This window comes from Chanos chanos, chromosome 7 (genome assembly GCF_902362185.1).
Source record: "Chanos chanos chromosome 7, fChaCha1.1, whole genome shotgun sequence".
NCBI lineage: Eukaryota > Metazoa > Chordata > Actinopteri > Gonorynchiformes > Chanidae > Chanos > Chanos chanos.
In genome coordinates, this window is record NC_044501.1 from 22,578,534 (window position 1) to 22,598,131 (window position 19,598).

The 19,598-nt window shown below is 39.9% G+C and overlaps 1 protein-coding gene across 1 annotated transcript in view; it reads right to left on the minus strand.

Moving 5' to 3' along the window:
* Positions 1–19,598, minus strand: part of ptprt (protein tyrosine phosphatase receptor type T) — a 204,748-nt gene that overhangs the window by 32,188 nt on the left and 152,962 nt on the right. Inside the window, exons 18-20 of the mRNA XM_030779105.1 lie at positions 19,260–19,337; positions 18,935–18,970; positions 12,357–12,544 (exon numbers count right to left, since the gene is read on the minus strand). Coding sequence (XP_030634965.1) covers positions 12,357–12,544; positions 18,935–18,970; positions 19,260–19,337 — 302 coding nt within the window. The remainder of the gene's footprint in view (positions 1–12,356; positions 12,545–18,934; positions 18,971–19,259; positions 19,338–19,598) is intronic.

Genomic DNA, 19,598 nt, shown 5'->3' on the forward strand with positions numbered 1-19,598 from the left:
ATACATTCCAGTAGAAATTTCTATTGGTTTTTAAATGGTGTTCTACTGGATGTCTACTGGCATTCCAGTAGAAACCAGTTGTGAAACAGTTGAATGTGTTTCAGTTTCCCTATAAAAACCAATAGGACCCACTTAAAATTGCTACTGATTTTTAAATGGTTTTCTACTGGTGTTCTACTGGGATTTTCTACTGGATTTGAACTGGAATTTCCACTAGGGTTGGAACGTTCGCCCCAGTTTGCTGAATTTGAACGCACCTCTGTATTCGCCATGACAGCGCTGGGCTGGTCATCCAAAGCGATTAATTCAGTTCCCCTCTCGGTAATCTTTCTGGCCTTGTCGCTGTCTCGAGGAAACTCCTCTCTCCTCTCTTAAATGTATGTCTCTCTTAAACTTCTCTCTTAAATGTATGTCTCTCTTAAACTTCTCTCTTAAATGTATGTCTCTCTTAAACTTCTCTCTTAAATGTATGTCTCTCTTAAACTTCTCTCTTAAATGTATATCTCTCTTAAACTTCTCTCTTAAATGTATGTCTCTCTTAAACTTCTCTCTTAAATGTACATCCTCCAGTGTGTGTTGCTTCGGAGCAGCCTTTGCCTGAGTTACCTGAGTGAACTCACTGTACTCCGCTGAGTGTTTAGTTTTTAGGTGCTGTATCAAAGCGGTAGTAGCCTGTCGATCGCAACTCCTACCGCCTCGCGACATGCTCGCATTACAAACATTACAGGCGGCTGCTGGACTGCTTTCGTTTCCCAATTTAACATATTTCCACACTGCAGACATTTTAGCCGCGTCCTGCCACAAATTATGCTCTCTGTTTATGACACCTGTGTGACAGCTGACGTAAAACAAAGGATTGGGCTTAGAGTCGTGCTCAATAAAGCTGATACCGATAAATTAAAAATGCCTTGACCTGCCCCGATACCGATCCTTGAGATCGGATCGAGACTTCCCTAATAATAACCCATATATTAACCCCTATATTACAGCATGGATGTAACATATATCACTCTTGTATTGGATGGCTGATGGAATCTTTCTAAATACAGTGCAGACAATTATGTGGGGTGACTGAGATAATCAGAGGGAGACAAACTCACTCTCTCTTTGTCTCAGGTCAGGAGAGGAATTCTACAACAGCAGAACCTGTACTCACACCTGTAACAGCAGACCAGTCACAGTGTAACTGCTTTACAAATGGACACCATGGTAACAGCAGACCAGCCACAGTGTAATTGCTTTACAAATGGACACCATGGTAACAGCAGACTAGTCACAGTGTAACTGCCTTATAGTGGACAACATAGTAACAGCAGACTGTGTAAAATAATGTGGAGACCATAGTTTCTTGCATATTTTTGGTCTAGAGTGGCAGAGTCACACATCATTTGAGCATATTTGTTTTATTTTAGTCATCTTCATTTGCATAGTGGTAAACATGTCTAAATCTTATCCTGTACTGAAAAGCTAAGTTTGGTTGGAATTTGATCACTTATTTGATGTGTTTGTTTGACTCTTTGAAATGTGAAGTGTCAAAAGAGAAAAGAAAACAATCTTATTTACCATTCTCTCACAGACATTCATTCATGTGCGGGCCGCCTCTCTTCTGTTTCTGTCTCTCTGTTTTGTCTTTCATTTTCTTCACACAATCAGAATATAAAGCTTTATCATTTTTCATGGGTCAGTTCAACCATGGGACAATGTCTTAGGCACAAACCTCACAAAAAATGCAACGTGTACAACAGTGAAAGTCAAAGGCATTCATCCAAAAAGCGAGTGCACTACAATAAAAGCAATAGTTATCTTCTGTATTCAGTATCTCTTACTGTAATTCAAGCTATTTTACAGAAGTGTGTTTATGCCACGTAACAGAAGCACTCCTCCAACCTCTGAAAATTAAGTCTGTGGAGTTTTTCTATGAGCCCAAATCTGCTCGCCCTGGAGTTGGAAAGTTCAAAAGACAAGCTTTCCTTTGGTTCCATACTAAGTAAGTGGGGTTTACTGTACTCTTTAATAAGGTCTCTGTAGCTTTTACACAGCATAGACAGCAGCTGCCTGAAGACAAAGTCTATTGATTATGCATGAACTGTACATACAGTTGATGCTAATATATTACATGAAAATCTATAAAAGTTCATTGTGAGATGAATAATGTGTCTTTTCGTCAGTAAGCGTGGTTAAGAGAAAACCATTAAACACTTTAAAATCAGTTTAAAATCAGTCCATTTATGTCACCCATAGAAGAAATCTGTTATATGAACTAAGGCCAAGCAGACCTCAGGAAGAAGACAGTATGCAAGACACTTCCCTAGGCTCCTCTCCCTGACCTCCCCAGGCTCCTGTCCCTGACCTCCCATGACTCCCTGGCCTCCCTGCTTTGTCTCACAGCAGTACAACAGACAGAACTCCAAACAGGGCCACGGTTTGCAGTGTGTTGTAGTGGATGTAGTGGGACCAGACGGTGCTGACAGTGAGCGGGGTTGTCTCACTCTCAGCATTACAGTTTCACTGCTGTGGCAGGATAATATTCCAGTGTTTCATGATAAAGTCCAAAAAGAAATCTTTTTTTTTTTCTTTCTCTCTTTTAACAACTATCAAAGGAAAGATGTTTTAGTTGTCAAAGGCCTTTGTGTCTCTATGAAAAAAAAGGCTTGAATTGAGAGTCATGAAAAAACCTTTTGACAACACAGAAAAACATATCTGTCTTCAGAGACAAAGCCAAAACTTCCAAGGCTCCTCTGTGAAGACATGTGGTGTTTACACTGTTTATCACCATGTGATTACAGGAATTTGTGTAGCTAGCTTTTGAATTTCACCCTGAAACAACATCCTGGCCTTCTATAGTAGCAATTCATTAAAATCCTGTTGGTCCAGGTCATGAAAACTTTACTGTGTCCTATTCAGTTTCAATTTCTATATTCAGCTTTTTCACTGCCTACCATGTATTCTGTATACACTGTGTCAAATCAGCTGCTTCTCGTGAGCATGTCAGGGAAAAAAAAAAAAAGACAAGGTTTGCTGCCCTCACACTTGAAGTTCTATAATAGGTTTTTGCTCAGTTGAAATGCCCAGGACAACAGACGGAGAACAGACAGAGAGGTTTCTTCATGGCAAACCTCTTAATGCCAAACTGCACTTTGATGTCCATTAAAATAGAGCTAGCAAAAAAGCAGTCAATTTTAAAGAGCACTGAGTCCCATTTTTCCTGAAGGGGATCATCTGAGTGACTCTGTGAAGCATTATATTCTTCATCATCCTGTCAACAGTAAAACGAAATCATTTCACAAGTTATTTTAGGTCACAAGGTAATGGCGTTCAAACCAAACTTCTGCCAAACTAAGTCCATTTGGCCTTACTTATCTGAAATGTCTACAACATGTACTGCACAAACAGGACAGAGAGAGATGGAGAGAGAGAGAGAGAGAGAGAGAGAGAAAGAAAGAGAGAGAGATAAAATAAGAGAATACAGACAGAGCTGTGAGCTTTTAGCAATGTTATGTAGATCAAACAGTCAAGGGCACTTTGTAAACAGGATTCACATGGATCAAAGAAACAACGCAGAATGTAAAGACCTTCATGGGAAAAAGAAGGATGGAGAAATCAAAGCAAGGAAGGGTTTGAAGACTTTAGGGGACTTCACCTGAAAACAAGGCTGGCCAAGGAAGCAAGCAAGCTGATAGACTGATCAAAGTGAAAAATAAAACGCAAAGAACAGGGACACATCCCTAAAATGATGCAGGAAGACAAGGAAGAGAGGAGTGGGTTTACAGTTAGAGAAAGACTACATTGTAAAAAAAAAAATCCCCATTTTACAGAAAATAACTTTTTACAGTAGCTTTCTGTTTTTCTTAATTGTATACAAAACTCTGTAAAATTATAGACATTATCTGTAAAATAACAACCCAACTGGTATTTTAAGTATTATGCCATTAATGACAAATTACATTTATTTCTCATTTTTTTACAGAAATTACTATATTATTTATACAGTATTTTTTTCTGTTTTCTTAAATGAAATACAAATTTATGTAAAATGACAATAGTTATCTGTAATTAAATACGCAGCGCATTATATAAGGGTTTATGTCCATACTAACAACTTAACATTTTTCTTAATTTTATTTTATTTTTATCTTATTTTTCGTAATTCTAAGGTACATATTATGTTTTATATTTATGTGTACTTTTACATTCAAACTCTGTAATTCTGGATATAAACTTAGCAAACTCTTTTCATTACATCAAACAATGCATTGTCTTTTTTTTAAAGAGTACAAAGCTGCACTGCTCTGGAGGTTGAAACTTCCAGGCATGTTGCGCCTCTGGCCACACCCAATCAGTGATGTCACAGTGAGTAAAAGCACATACATGCCAATGAATCTGACAAAAGTAAAATGAGTAAAGGCAAAGTTAGGAAAACAAACAAAGAAACAAAAACCACTGTTTACACACACCATTTAATGTTTGGGAGAATAAAAACTTAACTGACTGTTCAACATGTTAAAGGATGCTTAATAACTGTATGCCAGCGTTACTGTTAATGAAAAAAATAATAAAAAATTCCAACAACCTGCTTCACTTACTGGTCCAAGTACACAGTGGCTGAAAAACCTTGTCTACCCAACCATGTTCTGCCCAGCGTTTTTTAACAGTTCAGGAATCCTTAGCTAAGTGTTAATTACATATCTGATGAAACCAGTAAAGTAGTTTGTTTGGTTACAAGATCCATCATACCAGTATTTTCCCACTACAGTTCCCAATGATGCCAACGTAACTTCTACACGTAATAAACACAACAATGGTACATACAAAAACCTCTTACAACCTAAAATTAAGTCTCTACTAGGCAATCACTCGCATGAAATAGGTCTGGTTTTTTGCTTCCTCGGCATCACACAAGGAAAAAATGTCTACACTATAACTTCTGTCACGTTTCTACACTATAACGGCTTAAAACCACCTTCTGTCAAATGTTTCTGCACTATAACGGCCTAAAACCACCTTCTGTCAAATGTTTCTGCTAGCATAAGTTAGCATGACAAAAAAAAGAACATTTTCTATAGGTAGCATCATCTGTGATAGTGCTGACTGGCTTAGGGTAATTGTTAAGGATCAGTGTTACAGTTAAGGTTGCATATGTCATTCTGATATCAGTTCTATGATATCAGTTTATCAAGACATTCTAATCTTAAAACTGGTCTCTTTTACCATAAAAGTTAATAATGTATTTTAGTGGAGCAGCTAAAGCAGGTTTCCTGGTGTTTCAGTACATTTTTGAACCAGAGAACTGAACCTATCTATTGTATGATATCACAGACGGTAACGTTATGTGCTACATGCTCTTTTTTAGTCTCACCCTCCTCAGCAGACATTTGTTTCCAACGACAACTGAAGAAGAGGAACAATTTGTCAGTGATGTAAGGGGTATAAGTTGCAAATCTGAATTTAGAAATCGACAGTATTGAAACTGTTGTACTAAAACTTATACAGGTATGTTACCTTCCTGTTTGGTTTTGAACTGACAAACTGGGATCAGTGTAGCATGCATTATGAAGGAGAAGTCTGAACAAACCACTTTTTTTGGTTCACTGCTGCACTCAATGCCTTCAGTACAAAAAAAAAATCAAATCAGCAGTAGTTACTGCTGCCGGATTTGTGGTTAGTACAAAAAGAATTGCCTGTCACCATGCGAACAGACATAACTACACAGCATTCATTTTACAGGATAAAGAATTTACTGAAGGAGGACAATGGGCCCAGCTGAAACATGGTGTAATCTTCATTCTGTTTGAGCAGGGCGATACTAGAGAGGGCAGACCCAGGCTGAGAGATGGGAGTGGGATGTGAAGAGAGCACATTGCCCCTCCCGAAGGGGACTGGGCAGTGGAATGTATGGATACCATGCACACGACAGCTGAACCTGACCACCGGAAGCTCTGGGCGTGGCCCAGACACAGTCTGAGCATTCTCATACAGTCTGAGAGGAGCTGTAACATAAACTGGATCAGACGTCAGTGTGTCAGAGCTCTGGTCTTGATGGATTTGTGAGATCTGACAAGGATGTCTTGTTCAGAGTTGCATTTGTAGCTTGATCGTTCACACAAGCTTCTGAAGAGCGTAGGGCTTAGATTTTATTCTCAGCAACTTTTCAAATTAATTTTGTGATTAATTAACACATGAATGGACAACGGCAGCTGAGTGGAGCATCTGACATACAGTGTGGCCTGGCATTTAGCCGTCAGCCTTGTGAGAGAGTTGTGGTTTTTGAAATATAGTCTTTCACATACAGAAATCCAGTATCCATAGCCAGAGCAAGAACCAGATTAGGTGAAATATAGGAACACTGGGCAAGTTTTCATATCAGATATGCCTAACACTGTACTGGTCTATCCACAGTTCTCACTGGCCACTGACCAACAGGGGCAAAGCAAGAACACTATCCATATTAAACAAAAAGGTAAATGATAATCATGACAACGCCAGTGCATAAGGCATAACTATGCACCAGTCATTTTCCTACAAATACTTAATCTTGTGTTCTTCTATAACCTGAAAATTAACTTTAAGTAATTATAAGTAATAAGCTTAATAAAGAGCTCATTTTAAAAAGGCCACATTCAGCACCTGAGAAGCCATAACAACCACAGGTGTTCTGAGAAGTCTACCTGTATATGAATACAAGATTAAAGCCACAGGTCTGCACAAGAAGTCTGCCTGTATATGAATACAAGATTAAAGTCACATTTAACAGTGCAATTCCTGCCCATTGCTTTCACTCTCACTCCACATTTCTGGAAATCAGCATAATATAATCAACTGCACTAACAGTATGTTCTGTTTCCAACAGATCCAGGCCCTGGAAAAGAACTTTTTTTTTCCTTTTCATGACTCATCTTTCTTTGAGGCTACAGTAAAGAGCTTTGGACTATCAGCTCACCACACACCAGTCTACCACACACTATCTGATAATGTCCTTAGCCAAGTTTCTCTCTCTCTCTTTCTTTCTGCCTGGCTTTTCTCTAGGCTCAGTCAGCTTTTGGATGTCAAAAGAAAGCATTAAAGCCAACCTGTCTGAGGAGTTTAAAAGAGATCAAGACACTCTGGTTGTCACAGAGCTGCACAGAGCTGGGAGCTTGCAGTTCCCCTCCTCCCTGCTACTGCGGAGTTTCCGTCTTCAGAAATTCCACTGTACCTTAAAGGACAAGCTAGGGATAGCAGTGGATTGAAATTTTTTGTCTGAACCCAACTTCCATAAGTTGACAAGTTATTAAGAATCAGGAATCGTTCCCTTACGGATTCCTGACATGGCGGATGAGGGCTTCGTTGTCGAAAATTCAGCATCCACACCCTTTCTGGTTACCCCTCTCAGAACATTCATTATGACGCCCGGCCCTGTTGCTTTTCTCTCAGAGACTTGAGCATTGACCTCATCCACGGCAAGTGGCATCCTGGACCAGAGCATGGCGAGAAACAAACACACTTTTTCACCACACTGATTCTGTGGATTGCCTGCAGCTAGTAGTATAAAGACCCGTGTCTGCCTGTGTCAGATCAGAACCCTTAGTCAGACATGAGCCCAGTGAAAATGACAGGCATACTCCCTAATCTTGTTTAGCATTCGCATCATCAGATGGTGAAAAACTCACTCATCTTTTTTTTTATTCAGTTTTTTTTTAAATCTTTCTTTAATTCAGTAGGATTTCTGTAAAATGTAATAAGTGTAAATATGTTGCAGTAATACTCTGGTAGCCAGAGAAATGTGTGTTAGAACAATCACTGTCTGCATTATGCTCACTGTGTGCATTATACTCCCAATAACTATACAATATACTTCACAATAACTTCACATAAAACTGATATATTTTTTTAAGTGGACTTGAGTTTACAGCATGAAGATATATTGCATTTATTTGTCTTTGTTAAATTCAGGCTACTTAACATCAGCTCAGTTAAGACTTTTACATCGGAAGAGATGACAGTTTTGTAGCAGAAACTATTCAGAGAAGTTACTTGATGGTAATCTATAACTTGACTCAAAAACAATCGACAAAATTATTTCAATTCTATCTGTTACATTACCGCTAACGGATTTAACAATTTAACTGGAAACAGTAACGGTAACTTTGAAGGAATCAGTTCCTTTTGGAAGATGAAAAAAAAGAATGCTAACAGAAAGAGCTGTTCTGAGATGAAAGAGCTCCGGTGGTTTGCCCTGTCGCTTTCAAGTGGAGGCTTTGACTCAGCTCTTCTAGACTGAGTAATGTAAGGACTCCTGCTGAGTCTGGGGGGGTCTGGGAGTCCCAGCAGTGACTGCTGTATGTATTTACCTAGCATTTTTCTGGGCCTGAGAGAGAGAGAGAGAGAGAGAGAGAGAGAGAGAGAGAGAGAGAGAGGGGATAGGAACAGGGGAATCACAGATTCCCCCCAGCAAGATCTCAAAATCCCTTGGTTTTTCTTTTCTTCTTTACTCTGAATCTCTCTCTCTCTCTCTGTGTGTGTGTGTTTGGTAGAGGAAAGAAAAACAAAACAACCTTAATGGAATCATTTTTATCTGAAATCTGCAGGTTTTTTTTTTCTTTTGGCTTTTAATATTCTTTGAAGCGCAAAAGAGAGAAGGAGGGTGAAGACAAGTAAAAGAGAGAGGGGGGTGGGGTGGAAGACAGTCCCACTTGTGTGTGTATATGAGTGTAAAGGAATGACACTGCCAAGATGTGGTGTAAGGGGAAGACTGCCCTTAAAGAGAACAAACAGGAGCCATGGGACTGGACCATGGGGAGGTCACTGAGAGCACTTCTTCCAATGTTTAAACCATCATCATTATCGTCATCACCGTCACCGTCGTCATCATAATGTTTTACTGTATAAGATAGTAATTTAGTAGGGTATGTGTGCATGTTTGCCATAGCATTATGCAATGATGCCTTCTTTTGGCTGTATACAATATCACAGGCCACTGTTTGACCCAACAGTTTGGTTCAAGGTGAACATTAATCAGGTCACATTCACCAAAAAAAAAAAAAAAACGTCCTGCCATTTTCCAACCTGAATTCCTGTTTGTTCCCCTCCTAGTGCTTGCTCTTTCTCTCTCTCTCTCTCGCAGCTGTCAGGTTGTGATTAATGAGTCGATTACGATGACAAACACACACAGGTGGCCCGTATCAGCTTGTATCAGTATGTTCAGATATACGTTTCTACAGCCTCCTCTCTCTCTCTCTCTCTCTCTCTTTCTCCCTCTCTCTCTCTCTCTCTCTCTGTCTCTCTGTTTCCATCTGACTGCTTTTCGAATATGTCGACACACAACCTCTGTGAAAGTCACCATGTGCTGTCTTCCTCTCTCCCTCTTACAAGATATGAAGATATAAATTACACACGACCACTGCAGGAACAACGTGCAGCTTCTCTTGCATAAAGACATTTTCCCTGACACCAGAAGGTCCCTCTGTGTAGCGGCCCGGCTCGTCCAAGTGTGACAGGAAATGCTGAATTCTCATACCACTGAGTGGGGGACACTTGGTCTTAATACATTCAGTCTTTTGTTTTTTGTTTTTTTCTCTACCATTTTGTGTGCAGTGTGTGTGTGTACGTGTGTGTGATTCTGAGTATGTGTGAGTATGTGTGCGTGTGTGTGTGTGTGTGTGTGTGTGTGTGTGTGTGTGTGCCCGCGTGTGAATAAGGAGGCACAGCGGCAATAAGCCAATAGCAGTTATAACAGAATCTCTGCCTGAGGATGACTGACCCTCTCCCTGTGAGAGACACAACACTTTATCACAGACAGCGCCCCACGCCCAAGGAACAGTGTGTCTCTCCTTTATAACTGAGTCCTGAGAGTCCACCACAGAACAGGAACCCCAGAGCAGAACCTGGGGTGAACAGTCACCTTCTGACCCCCCCCCACTCTCATTCTTACCCTGCTCAACGGATCAAGCCTCACAACATTAGTCCCACATTTCCCAATCACTCCACTGAAAATATCACTGAGGTAATTCTGAGAAAGTATGCCACACATTAAATGTCTTTTGATGACATTCAGTCATAAACTTAAGACACATTATCTTTCTTACCAAATTAGAATTCCAGATGACCAGTGAACTTTTCAGACTCCTCACTTAGAAGAGACCAGCTCATGTCTCCTCTGTCTAAGGTACTGTGGATCATTCCAGAAGCTGCATTTTTGTTTAGCAGACATTAGATGTTTGGAGGAAATGGCAATTTCCTAAACTCTACTTGTGACTACACGGATGTCTGCCAGTCAGTGATCATCATAGAGTGTGAAGAGCGCAGTCCACCTGCCCACAGTTCTCTCAGCCACAGACACAGAGAAAGAAATGGTGAGAAACTTGGGTTCTAAAAACCTTTTTGAAAACAGGGACAGTGCTCAATGCTTAATAGGCTTAAGTCCTTAATATCAAAGCTAGTGTCTCTTTCAAATAAAAACAAAAATAGAAAAGGCCTCATACCATTTAAACAGCTGAAATTACAGGGGAAGAAATTAGCATATGCACATTTTGTCTGTTTCAGATCTATTTCTTTAATTCTTTGCCACTTGAGATTTCCATAACTGTTTTGAAGGTCACCTTATGTTAGAGTTTAGTCAAAGGCATTTGTTTGACTGACCTTACATTCTTCCAGTTTACGCCACCATCTAAAACGTTTTCCATAATTGAGGCGAGTTTCAGATGAAAGACACAAGGCCCTTTTTCCTTATACCCACTTTTTACATGATAAAAGCTGAATCTGCTACAGTAGGATGTCTTGTTTTGCGCTGTGACCTTCAGCAATCTAAGGAGGTAAAGAAAGCCTTTGTCAAGTATAAAAAGCCTGTTTTTTTTTTTTTTTCAGCGTAGGTAGAGAGGCAGCGTAGGGCTTGTTAAAATGCTAATTCAAAACGGCAGTGACAGCCACGTTCACAAGTGTAAGCTCTTTTCGCTACAGGAGCACCGTAAACAAACTGGCATAAACGCCACGATACACAACCTAAAGCTATGATGTGCAAGTACTGATGTTGTTTTCCCCTCCATTTTTTATAAAAATCCTCCTCGTCGTGTGAGGTTCCTAAGGATCCTCAACTAGTCCTCCAAAAGTGAGGGTCTTGTTGACAGGAATTAGACCAGAAAACAAAGCAATGTACAGAGAGAACCATCTAAGACAGCTTCAGAATTGTTTTCTCTGTAAGTTCAAATGGAGCAGAACTGCTGGGTTACTATCACAGGGGTAATCTGCTCTAAGCAGCGTGGAAGTGGGTGGATCAGGAGCGGCAGCTCATGTTTCATGTAAACTAGTCAAGCAGAAAGCAATCCTAAATTGACACAGATTTCTCCATAATTAAGATTATTTATATTCCTGTCTCTGTAATGGAAGACTACTCGCCTACACAGCTCATTTTCTCAGACAATTTATAGTTTCTTCTTTTCCCAATGAATATTTGACATTCACAGCAACAACAACAAAAAATGTTTTCCTGTAATTGAAAGATTTAACTTACATGTTTCATTTAACACCAACATACCACTTACCCAATTATGACAGCAAAAGCTGGAAAAACTCCAGATACATGCTTTGGTGTTCTGTGTGGTCAACCCTGTTTGACAGAGTGAATCATCCCTGGAAAACGACCAGCTTTTCCAGAGAAAGCTGATGGTATCTCACTCTGTGATAAGTTTAATTTGGGAAACAATTTCATGTAAGCTTTCTGATTAGATGATGAGCCGGTTCGAACAGATTCCAGTTAAAACAGATCCATTTTGAGATACATCTGTTTTGCTATGCACATGTGACACTAGGCTTGGCGGCGGTCCATCTGAACCTCCTCACCTAATCTGATAACCTGCTGAAATGTCCTTCAGCTAGGGATACACTGACACACTGAAAGCCTCTACAGCATCTGGCTCTTAGGTTTAGGCCTCCACATAACCTGGTAAGGTCTCTGAGACTCTCTTAAGACTCTCTAAGACTCGGTAAGGTCTCTGAACCTTATGACTCTGACATTTGGTAAGACCTGTGACTCTTAAGACTTTCTGAAACTTGTTTAGGTCTTCAGCTTTTAAGATTCTATGAGACTCTGTCAGGTCTACGATCCAAAACACACTCTATGACTCTAGAGCTTTCTGAATGTTGGTAAGTTTTCTAGCTCTTAAGGCTCTATGAGACTTGATTGAGTGTATGTAACTCTGAGGCTAATGAAGTCTAACTGTGATTCTCCAGTGCTCCTGCTGTAATTCTGCTGACATTTGACGGACACCTTTTGAGTTTTATCATAAAAACATTAAAATAACAGGCTGATGACACCACAGCTCAAGTATTTAGGAATTTAGGAGAAACTATAAAATGATTTTGGGGGGAAAAAAACCTGCCCATACCTCATACTCTTCTTTAAATCCATAGCCTTGTCCACACTTCATCTGAGTAATGTGCTGTAGGAGATCGGCTACGCGGATGGCTGGCTGGAACTGGCCTGCCTGGTAGGACATCTCCACAGACTCACAGCCTCCGTATGTATATGTCTGGATGGTTAGTGAAGGCTGGGACATCTCACTGTGGCTGCCGTCTGTGGGGTGAACAAAACAGAGGAAAAAAATGCTCATGTTTGAATTTGTATGGGAATAATGCAGAGTTAGCATTCACTGAGGAGACTCTGAGGTCTCAGTCAGGTTTGCAGATGAATGATCAACTCTCACACAATATTTATACAGCACTTCCTTTTGGTGTGTCTTTTTGTATGTAATCTGATACTTACTAATTGATTTCATTTGTACCTTGGAGGACACTTTACTTTTAAAGGGATCAAATATTCAAACCTTACAAGGCTAAACTTGAAGTTGCAAATCTGAAGTCAAAATCAACAATTTGAATATTTCAGAATTTTGTATAGGCTGTATTTTATATCATGACAACAGATAGTCAACATATTTACCCCACCAACCTGCATATTTCATTAACAGCTATTTCATTAGTCTTTGCTGTTTTGACAAGCTAATCTTCACTCATCACAATGTTCCCATCACTCTACTGAGATTCGCTGCAGGGTTTAACCAGTCTAGCAGAGGATACAACACTTTAAAAGCCTGAGTAGAGTTTGTTGTCTAAGTCATTTTGAAATGCTTACGTCTAGTTGTCGACAAAGGCAATTATCCACAACACAGGCTTCAGACACTAGCTGTCAATCAAACTGTGCTTATTAATATTTATGTGATTACATCACAGGCTTAATCTGACAGCATGAAGAGGACCATTTTACATTAGATTAAACAACAAAAAAAATGTTCAACACAGAGAAGAGATTAAAAGTTTCAACAAAATAGATTCTCTCTCTCTCTCTCTCTCTCTCTCTCTCTCTCTCTCTTTTCCAGTTTTCAGAACAGCCTTCAGTGGAACCCTGTTGTCCACCAACAGCCTCATCAGCATCTTCATCTCTCCCTGGTACTGAAGTCAAATGACCGCTCTGAGAGACACTCTGCCTGACAACGTAATCCATCTGAAAGGCAAGCCTGTAATTGACTCTTCACTAAGATTAGGATTTAGAGGGAACTCAAGTAGTTTATTGTTGCTAATGAGTTCATTAGCAAAAGGAATATGAGGTGGATAAATGGTGAAGAATTCCTCTACATTACCCCCATTAAATACCTAAAGCACTATCGTCAATGAGGAGAGAGCATGCGATATCACCCCATGGATTATTAATGTGGCTATTTGCATCTTAATCATCTCGAAAATTCATTACACACTTAAAGTGATTCTCAGCTAAAAAAAAAAAAAAAAAAGCGTAATCCACTCCAAACATTCCCAGCTACAGCGTAATGAAATATGAATAATTTTGTGTAGCATATTAGTAGTGCGAAGCTCCTAGCAACTACACACCACAGGGAGCAAATTGAGACTCTTAGCAAATGCAGTGTCTTGTGGAGGAAACAATTATTTTACTGGCACTTAATCTACAAAAGACGCTCCTAGCTGTCTCTCTAAAGAGGCCTGCCACAGACAGACAGACACAGAGAGTGAGAGAATTCCAGTCCCTCTCTGCACCAAAAAAAGAAGAGAGAGCGATAGAAAAAGAAAAAAAAAACATTAAAAAAAACCCAAAAAACTACAGCACAGTGGAAGGTGACAATGACAACAAGAAGGTCTACAATAACTTCATAACCTCTTTTTGGATGGTCAGTATATATGTGTGTGTGTGTGTGTGTGTGTGTGTGTGTGTGTGTGTGTGTGTGTATGTATGTATGTATGTATGTTTTTGAATGACAAGGATAACTGTGTATGAAGAATTGTCGAATTGTCCAAAAGATTTCAGTCTAGAATGCCTTCAGAGCAGATATATGTTCTTGCATATTTTATAAACTGAAACACCACACATACCAAATGTTATTTTCAAAATTCTTTTCCCAGTAGATGATTTCACTTTGACAAAGCACAGGTTGATGTGTGTTGTGCAAAGAGCACATTTACACTGACAACACAATTTTGTCCTTCGCTGCACTGACGATACATGTATTCACTAAGATTTGTCCACCAGTGCCTTGTGACTACAAACATGTTTATTTACATTCTCTTCATGTCAGTTCTGAGCCACTGCAAAAAAATTTCAATAATTACAAAAGATACAGCAGGAGAAAAAACACACGATACACACATGCACTCCTATTGTTCCATACACAGGGGAGGAAACAGAGCTCAGTCTTGTAAATAATAAGAAACAGCATGAAGGGGGGAGAGAGAGAGAGAGAGAGAGAGAATCCTAGCTAGTGTTCACTAACTCCCCAGCCCCACCCCCGCCTCCACGCACACACACACACACACACACACACACACACACACACTCCATCCTTCCCCACTTTTGTCCTCCCCTCCATTCCTATCAGTTGAGCACTAATTCATTATTCATGCGATTTTGTCTCAGTGGCGTGGGAGGGCAGGAGGCTCAAAGTGCCATCCCACAGGGTATATTATGTTGTAAATATAACCAAGAACAGACTTCTGTGCCAGGCCAGGCCTCTGAAATATCGACCCATTCCAGCTCAGAGGAGGCGGCAATGAAGGTCAAATGTGCCTTCAGACAGGCATGAAAATGTACATTGGCAATGGAGCTGACCTGCTCCTAAAGGCTGTACAGCTTAAGCTATCATCCCGCTAAACATTTTCTGCTTTACTGACTTCAGAAAATACCCCTCCATCACATTCATTTACAGTAATGAGGACAGACATGTATGGTAGGTTTCGATGCTTGCAACCTGTCACACAGCCCGTCGGAGTGTGTTTGCTGAATGAAGCTCTTTAAGCACGGCCTTGCAGTACGAGACACTGAGTCTTCATCCACTGTCACTGCGCTCCAGGGTGTTCCACGTGAATCTAGATTTCTCCAGCAAACACGAGGAATGAACGTTTTATAACCAATGGCTTTCATAACGAACGGTTTACCATATTTAAAAGAAGTTAGTCCTTATTTCCCTTCCGCCAATTATATGTGTAGAACATAAGGAGAGAAGGGAACTGTTTGTAAATTAAAACCAGAGCTTTTGAGGGTAGATATATATATATATATATATATATATGTATATATATATATATATATATATATATATATATATATATATATATGCAGTGTGTGTGTGTGTGTGTGTGTGTGTGTGTGTGTGTCTTATAGGCCTAAATTTAACAAAATTCGTTGGTTTTATTGTGTGTCCCTTTAAAGCATTTGGCTCAGGTGTATGAAATTTGATAGATGCCATGATCCCTGTGGATTTTTTGTAAGGACACAAAGTACAGGACACAAAATTACGTCCTATAAAAGAGAGTCTCCAGTTTCTGTCAAGGTCTTTGACCAGGACTCGCTAGTCATTAGGTAATTTTCTCATCTCGATGTTAGGCTGTTTCATTAGAGCATCTAATTCTTTAGCATGACATCAGCATGTTTGCCGCACAAGGCGCAGGCAAATCATTAGCAGCAAAAATCGCATTAGGCTCGATTATCAACGCACTTACATTATCACTAAACAACGTGACTGACTGTGCCATTAACTATAATTATCCTGTGCACCGAACACACGTTCGACAGCGTTGTGCGAGAACAGGCGGTGTAATGACGTCTTTAAATTACCCCCAGATGTACCCCTGCCGTGCGGACTGTATAGTATAACCTTAAAAATGTTCCAGGGAGCACTTAGCGTTTGGAAGGACATAATAAGGGAGAAGATTTTAGTGTCACGATAAAGCTAATGCCGCTGAAAATGTTTTCTTTTGAACTGATTCTTTTTGTGCTCACTGTTGCTAAGTTTTACGAGAGGTGATCGAGTTATGGGAAGTAACACGTTTAATGAAAAGTTCTGCTCAGTACTGGACCATATTGCTGTTAAAAGTTTGGGGATGGGGGGAAGAGAAGAGAGACAGAGACTCCGCGAGCAGAAGAAAGTGTTTCCACTGTTGCTGTAAACGGTAGGGGGAGGCCAGTCCCTATGAGAGTTATCCCTTTACAGATGAGGGAAAAAACATCTCTCCTTACTGAAACCAATCTTTCGTTCTCCACCGTTAATCTAGCAAATCAACTCCCAAATGATTACCTCAGTCTGTTTGACGAAGCTGAACTCAGATCGCATCACTATTACTACAAACAGCCTCTCTCCCCCCTTCGCACATGATCTTTCTTTCTTTTTCACACGGATATATGCTCATTCTTTCACTTCAAAGCGCGACGCGTCACCTTTATGGCTTTCTCCAGCCATATCTAGATACATGTTCGGACTGAAGGGCAGCAGAGTTTTTTTTGTATCGCAGATTAAGAAGCAGTGCAAAAAATTAATAAAATAAAAGAAAAGAAAAGAAAGAAAGAAAGAAAGAAAGAAAGAAAGAAAGAAAGAAAGAAAGAAAGAAAGAAAGAGAGAAAGAAAAATAAAGAAGAACGACAAAAAGCTACAGCCCGTTACCTAGGTCACCACCATGCAGCACAATCAGTACATGATAGATCAGATGTTAAAGCTCAGATAAAAGATAAAAAATGAAAATGGGCTAAAACACTTCTTCAACAACACGGCAAAACCGTCTATCTGGCAACTAACATCTATGGTAGGTTTTACAACTAATGAACTGAATGTCCAATAATTCCGTAAAGTAGCTAAATGTTAAGAAACGTGTCCTTAATCTACAATGTTACGGAGTGTTTTAACAGGCTCCATGTAGGTTTTCCTGTAAAAAAAAAAAAAGCACATCGCTGTTCTAATACAGTATGTTCTTAGTTTTATTCTTGTTTTATTCTTATTCTTCTCTCTGCCCACTCCATCCATTTGCTTTCTCTCATGATTCTTATTCTACCCTGCGGAGATCACAGCAGGTTGAGGATGAATAGGCAGAAACTAAATTACTGACCGTGAAACTCGATGATTATGGCGTGCACTACGGGTAATCTACACGTCTTACAGTACAAATTTACTGACGAAATCAATAAATGCGCTCAACGAACGGTCCACGCTGACGTATTTTGGCTGACAGAGCGTTTATTTATTCATTTGTTTATTTATTCATTTTCCTCGTCGTCCTTGCGCGCTAGGCAGGCTGCTGGTTGTTTTACCCGTATGGGAGGAAAAATGGAGTCAAAGGCAGGACTTTTTGCTGTCTGATCTTCAAAATTTCATCCCAGCATGCAGAAAGTAAGTTTCAGCAGTGTTCTGAAACTCTGAACTGGTGGCATCTTGTTTGGAGAGTGGTTGTAACATCAATTTACTCCATACACCCTGATCTTTTCAAACATTTGCAATGTGATTTTTAAGTGTGGAAAAAAAAAGCGTCTAAAACTTTTTTTACCCTGAAATTGTTCCATTTGGGGTATACTCTTTTCATTTCATACTGGCAAACCAATATGAGCAATAAGCTTAGTATTCAAGTGACAGTAATGTTAGGATATTACTCTCCTAAAACGAAACTGTTTCTCTCAGACTACAGTCACAACATTGTTTTTAAACAATAGGACACTCAAAGGTGAAAGTGTATCAGCACACAGTTCCTAGCAAGTGCATTCACCCAGTCAAGAGCAATTCACCCAGTCAGAACACTGATGAAATTTCCAATATGTATGTATTGTAAAATGTAATAGTGAAATGATGTGAAATTTAATTAATTCCACTAAAATCAGCTGGAATATTTTATTATTAAAAAGGGACAGTAATATGAGAATTTGAAGAGAGCTGAGGGAGTTTTAAACAGGTTTTTGGTACATTACTGAAGACATCAGTTTCTGTGACCTGACAGGAGTGTAAACACATGGTAGGAATAACACATATGCATTTGTTTTGCCATGTTCAGAGTAAATCAACCTGCCAGTCAAGCAGCCGCTCTGCTTTTTCAGCGACCTGGAGTGGCATAGCAGTTAAATGGGGAGTGCTATTGGACAGTCATAATTGGTGGAAAACATGCAGTAGGAAATGCATTTGACATTTTTTCAGTTTGTTCATGTGAAGGGGTGAGGTAAGGTCCTCTGTCATCCGATGATCAGACTAATCAAACTCTCAACATTCAGCCAGATGCACAGGTACATGGAACCTTTCTTTTCCATGTGTCTGTGTTTAAGTTGATAGGGAACCCTGTGTTCCCCATAATCAAACACTACCTGAGACCAGGAGCCTAAACACACACACACACACACACACACACACACACACACACACACACATACACACAACATTAAAAAGCAGCAGGTCCCAATTCACATTAAATATCTTTAATACATCTGTGTTCCCCTCCTTTATAGGTGCATACAATGCAGTATCCACAGGGAGAGACAGTGCTGCAGTATACTCATGAATGTGGCTAACAGGTGAGCAGCAAGTAATCTGAAGATAACAACATGCAAAATACAGAACAATAATGACTGAGTTTGAAATCAGAGGCAGTAAACAGATGATGACACACAGTTACCATGCCAACGCTGGCATAGAAAAAAAAGAGTTCTTACCTAAAGAGGTGGTGGCTGGGACAGGCTCTTTGGACACTGTGGAGAGTCATAGAGCAGACGCAGGGGTTAAACATCCCCTGGATTACTGTTTTAATACAACTGATAAGTCATTTGTAATGTAGGTCAGCTATATTTTAGAGCCACATTAGAACCAGTTGAGTGTGGGGAGTTTCCAGTTAGAAACACATTGGAACCAGTTGAGTTTGGAGAGTTTCTCTATTCCTCTGGGCTTACAGGCTCTTAAAGAATCTTAACTGAAAGAGGAACATGCTTTGAATAGTGTAAAACATTGTTCTGGGGTCAGTGAAAACATGAGGCTGTGTACCTGAGTAGTAGGAGTTCAGCAGTGTTTTACTTTGGAGCGTTTTGCCCTGGATGGAGAAGGAGCAAGGAGAGGAGGATGCTGGGAAAAGAGACAAAGGGAGGGACTGTTTAAGAGCAAAACAATCTGCCAGTAAACCACCTAATCTCACAGTGTAGAAATAATTACATACTAACCCCACACAATAAACTGTCTCACTAAGTTACATTACCAAATCAGGCCATAAGACTATCAGCATGTATAATAAAGGTTACCTTCTAATGTCACAACTTAGCTTTAGCAAGCACTGTTTGCTCATCTATTGGTGTGTACACCAGAGCAAGTGCTTAGCTAAACCATACA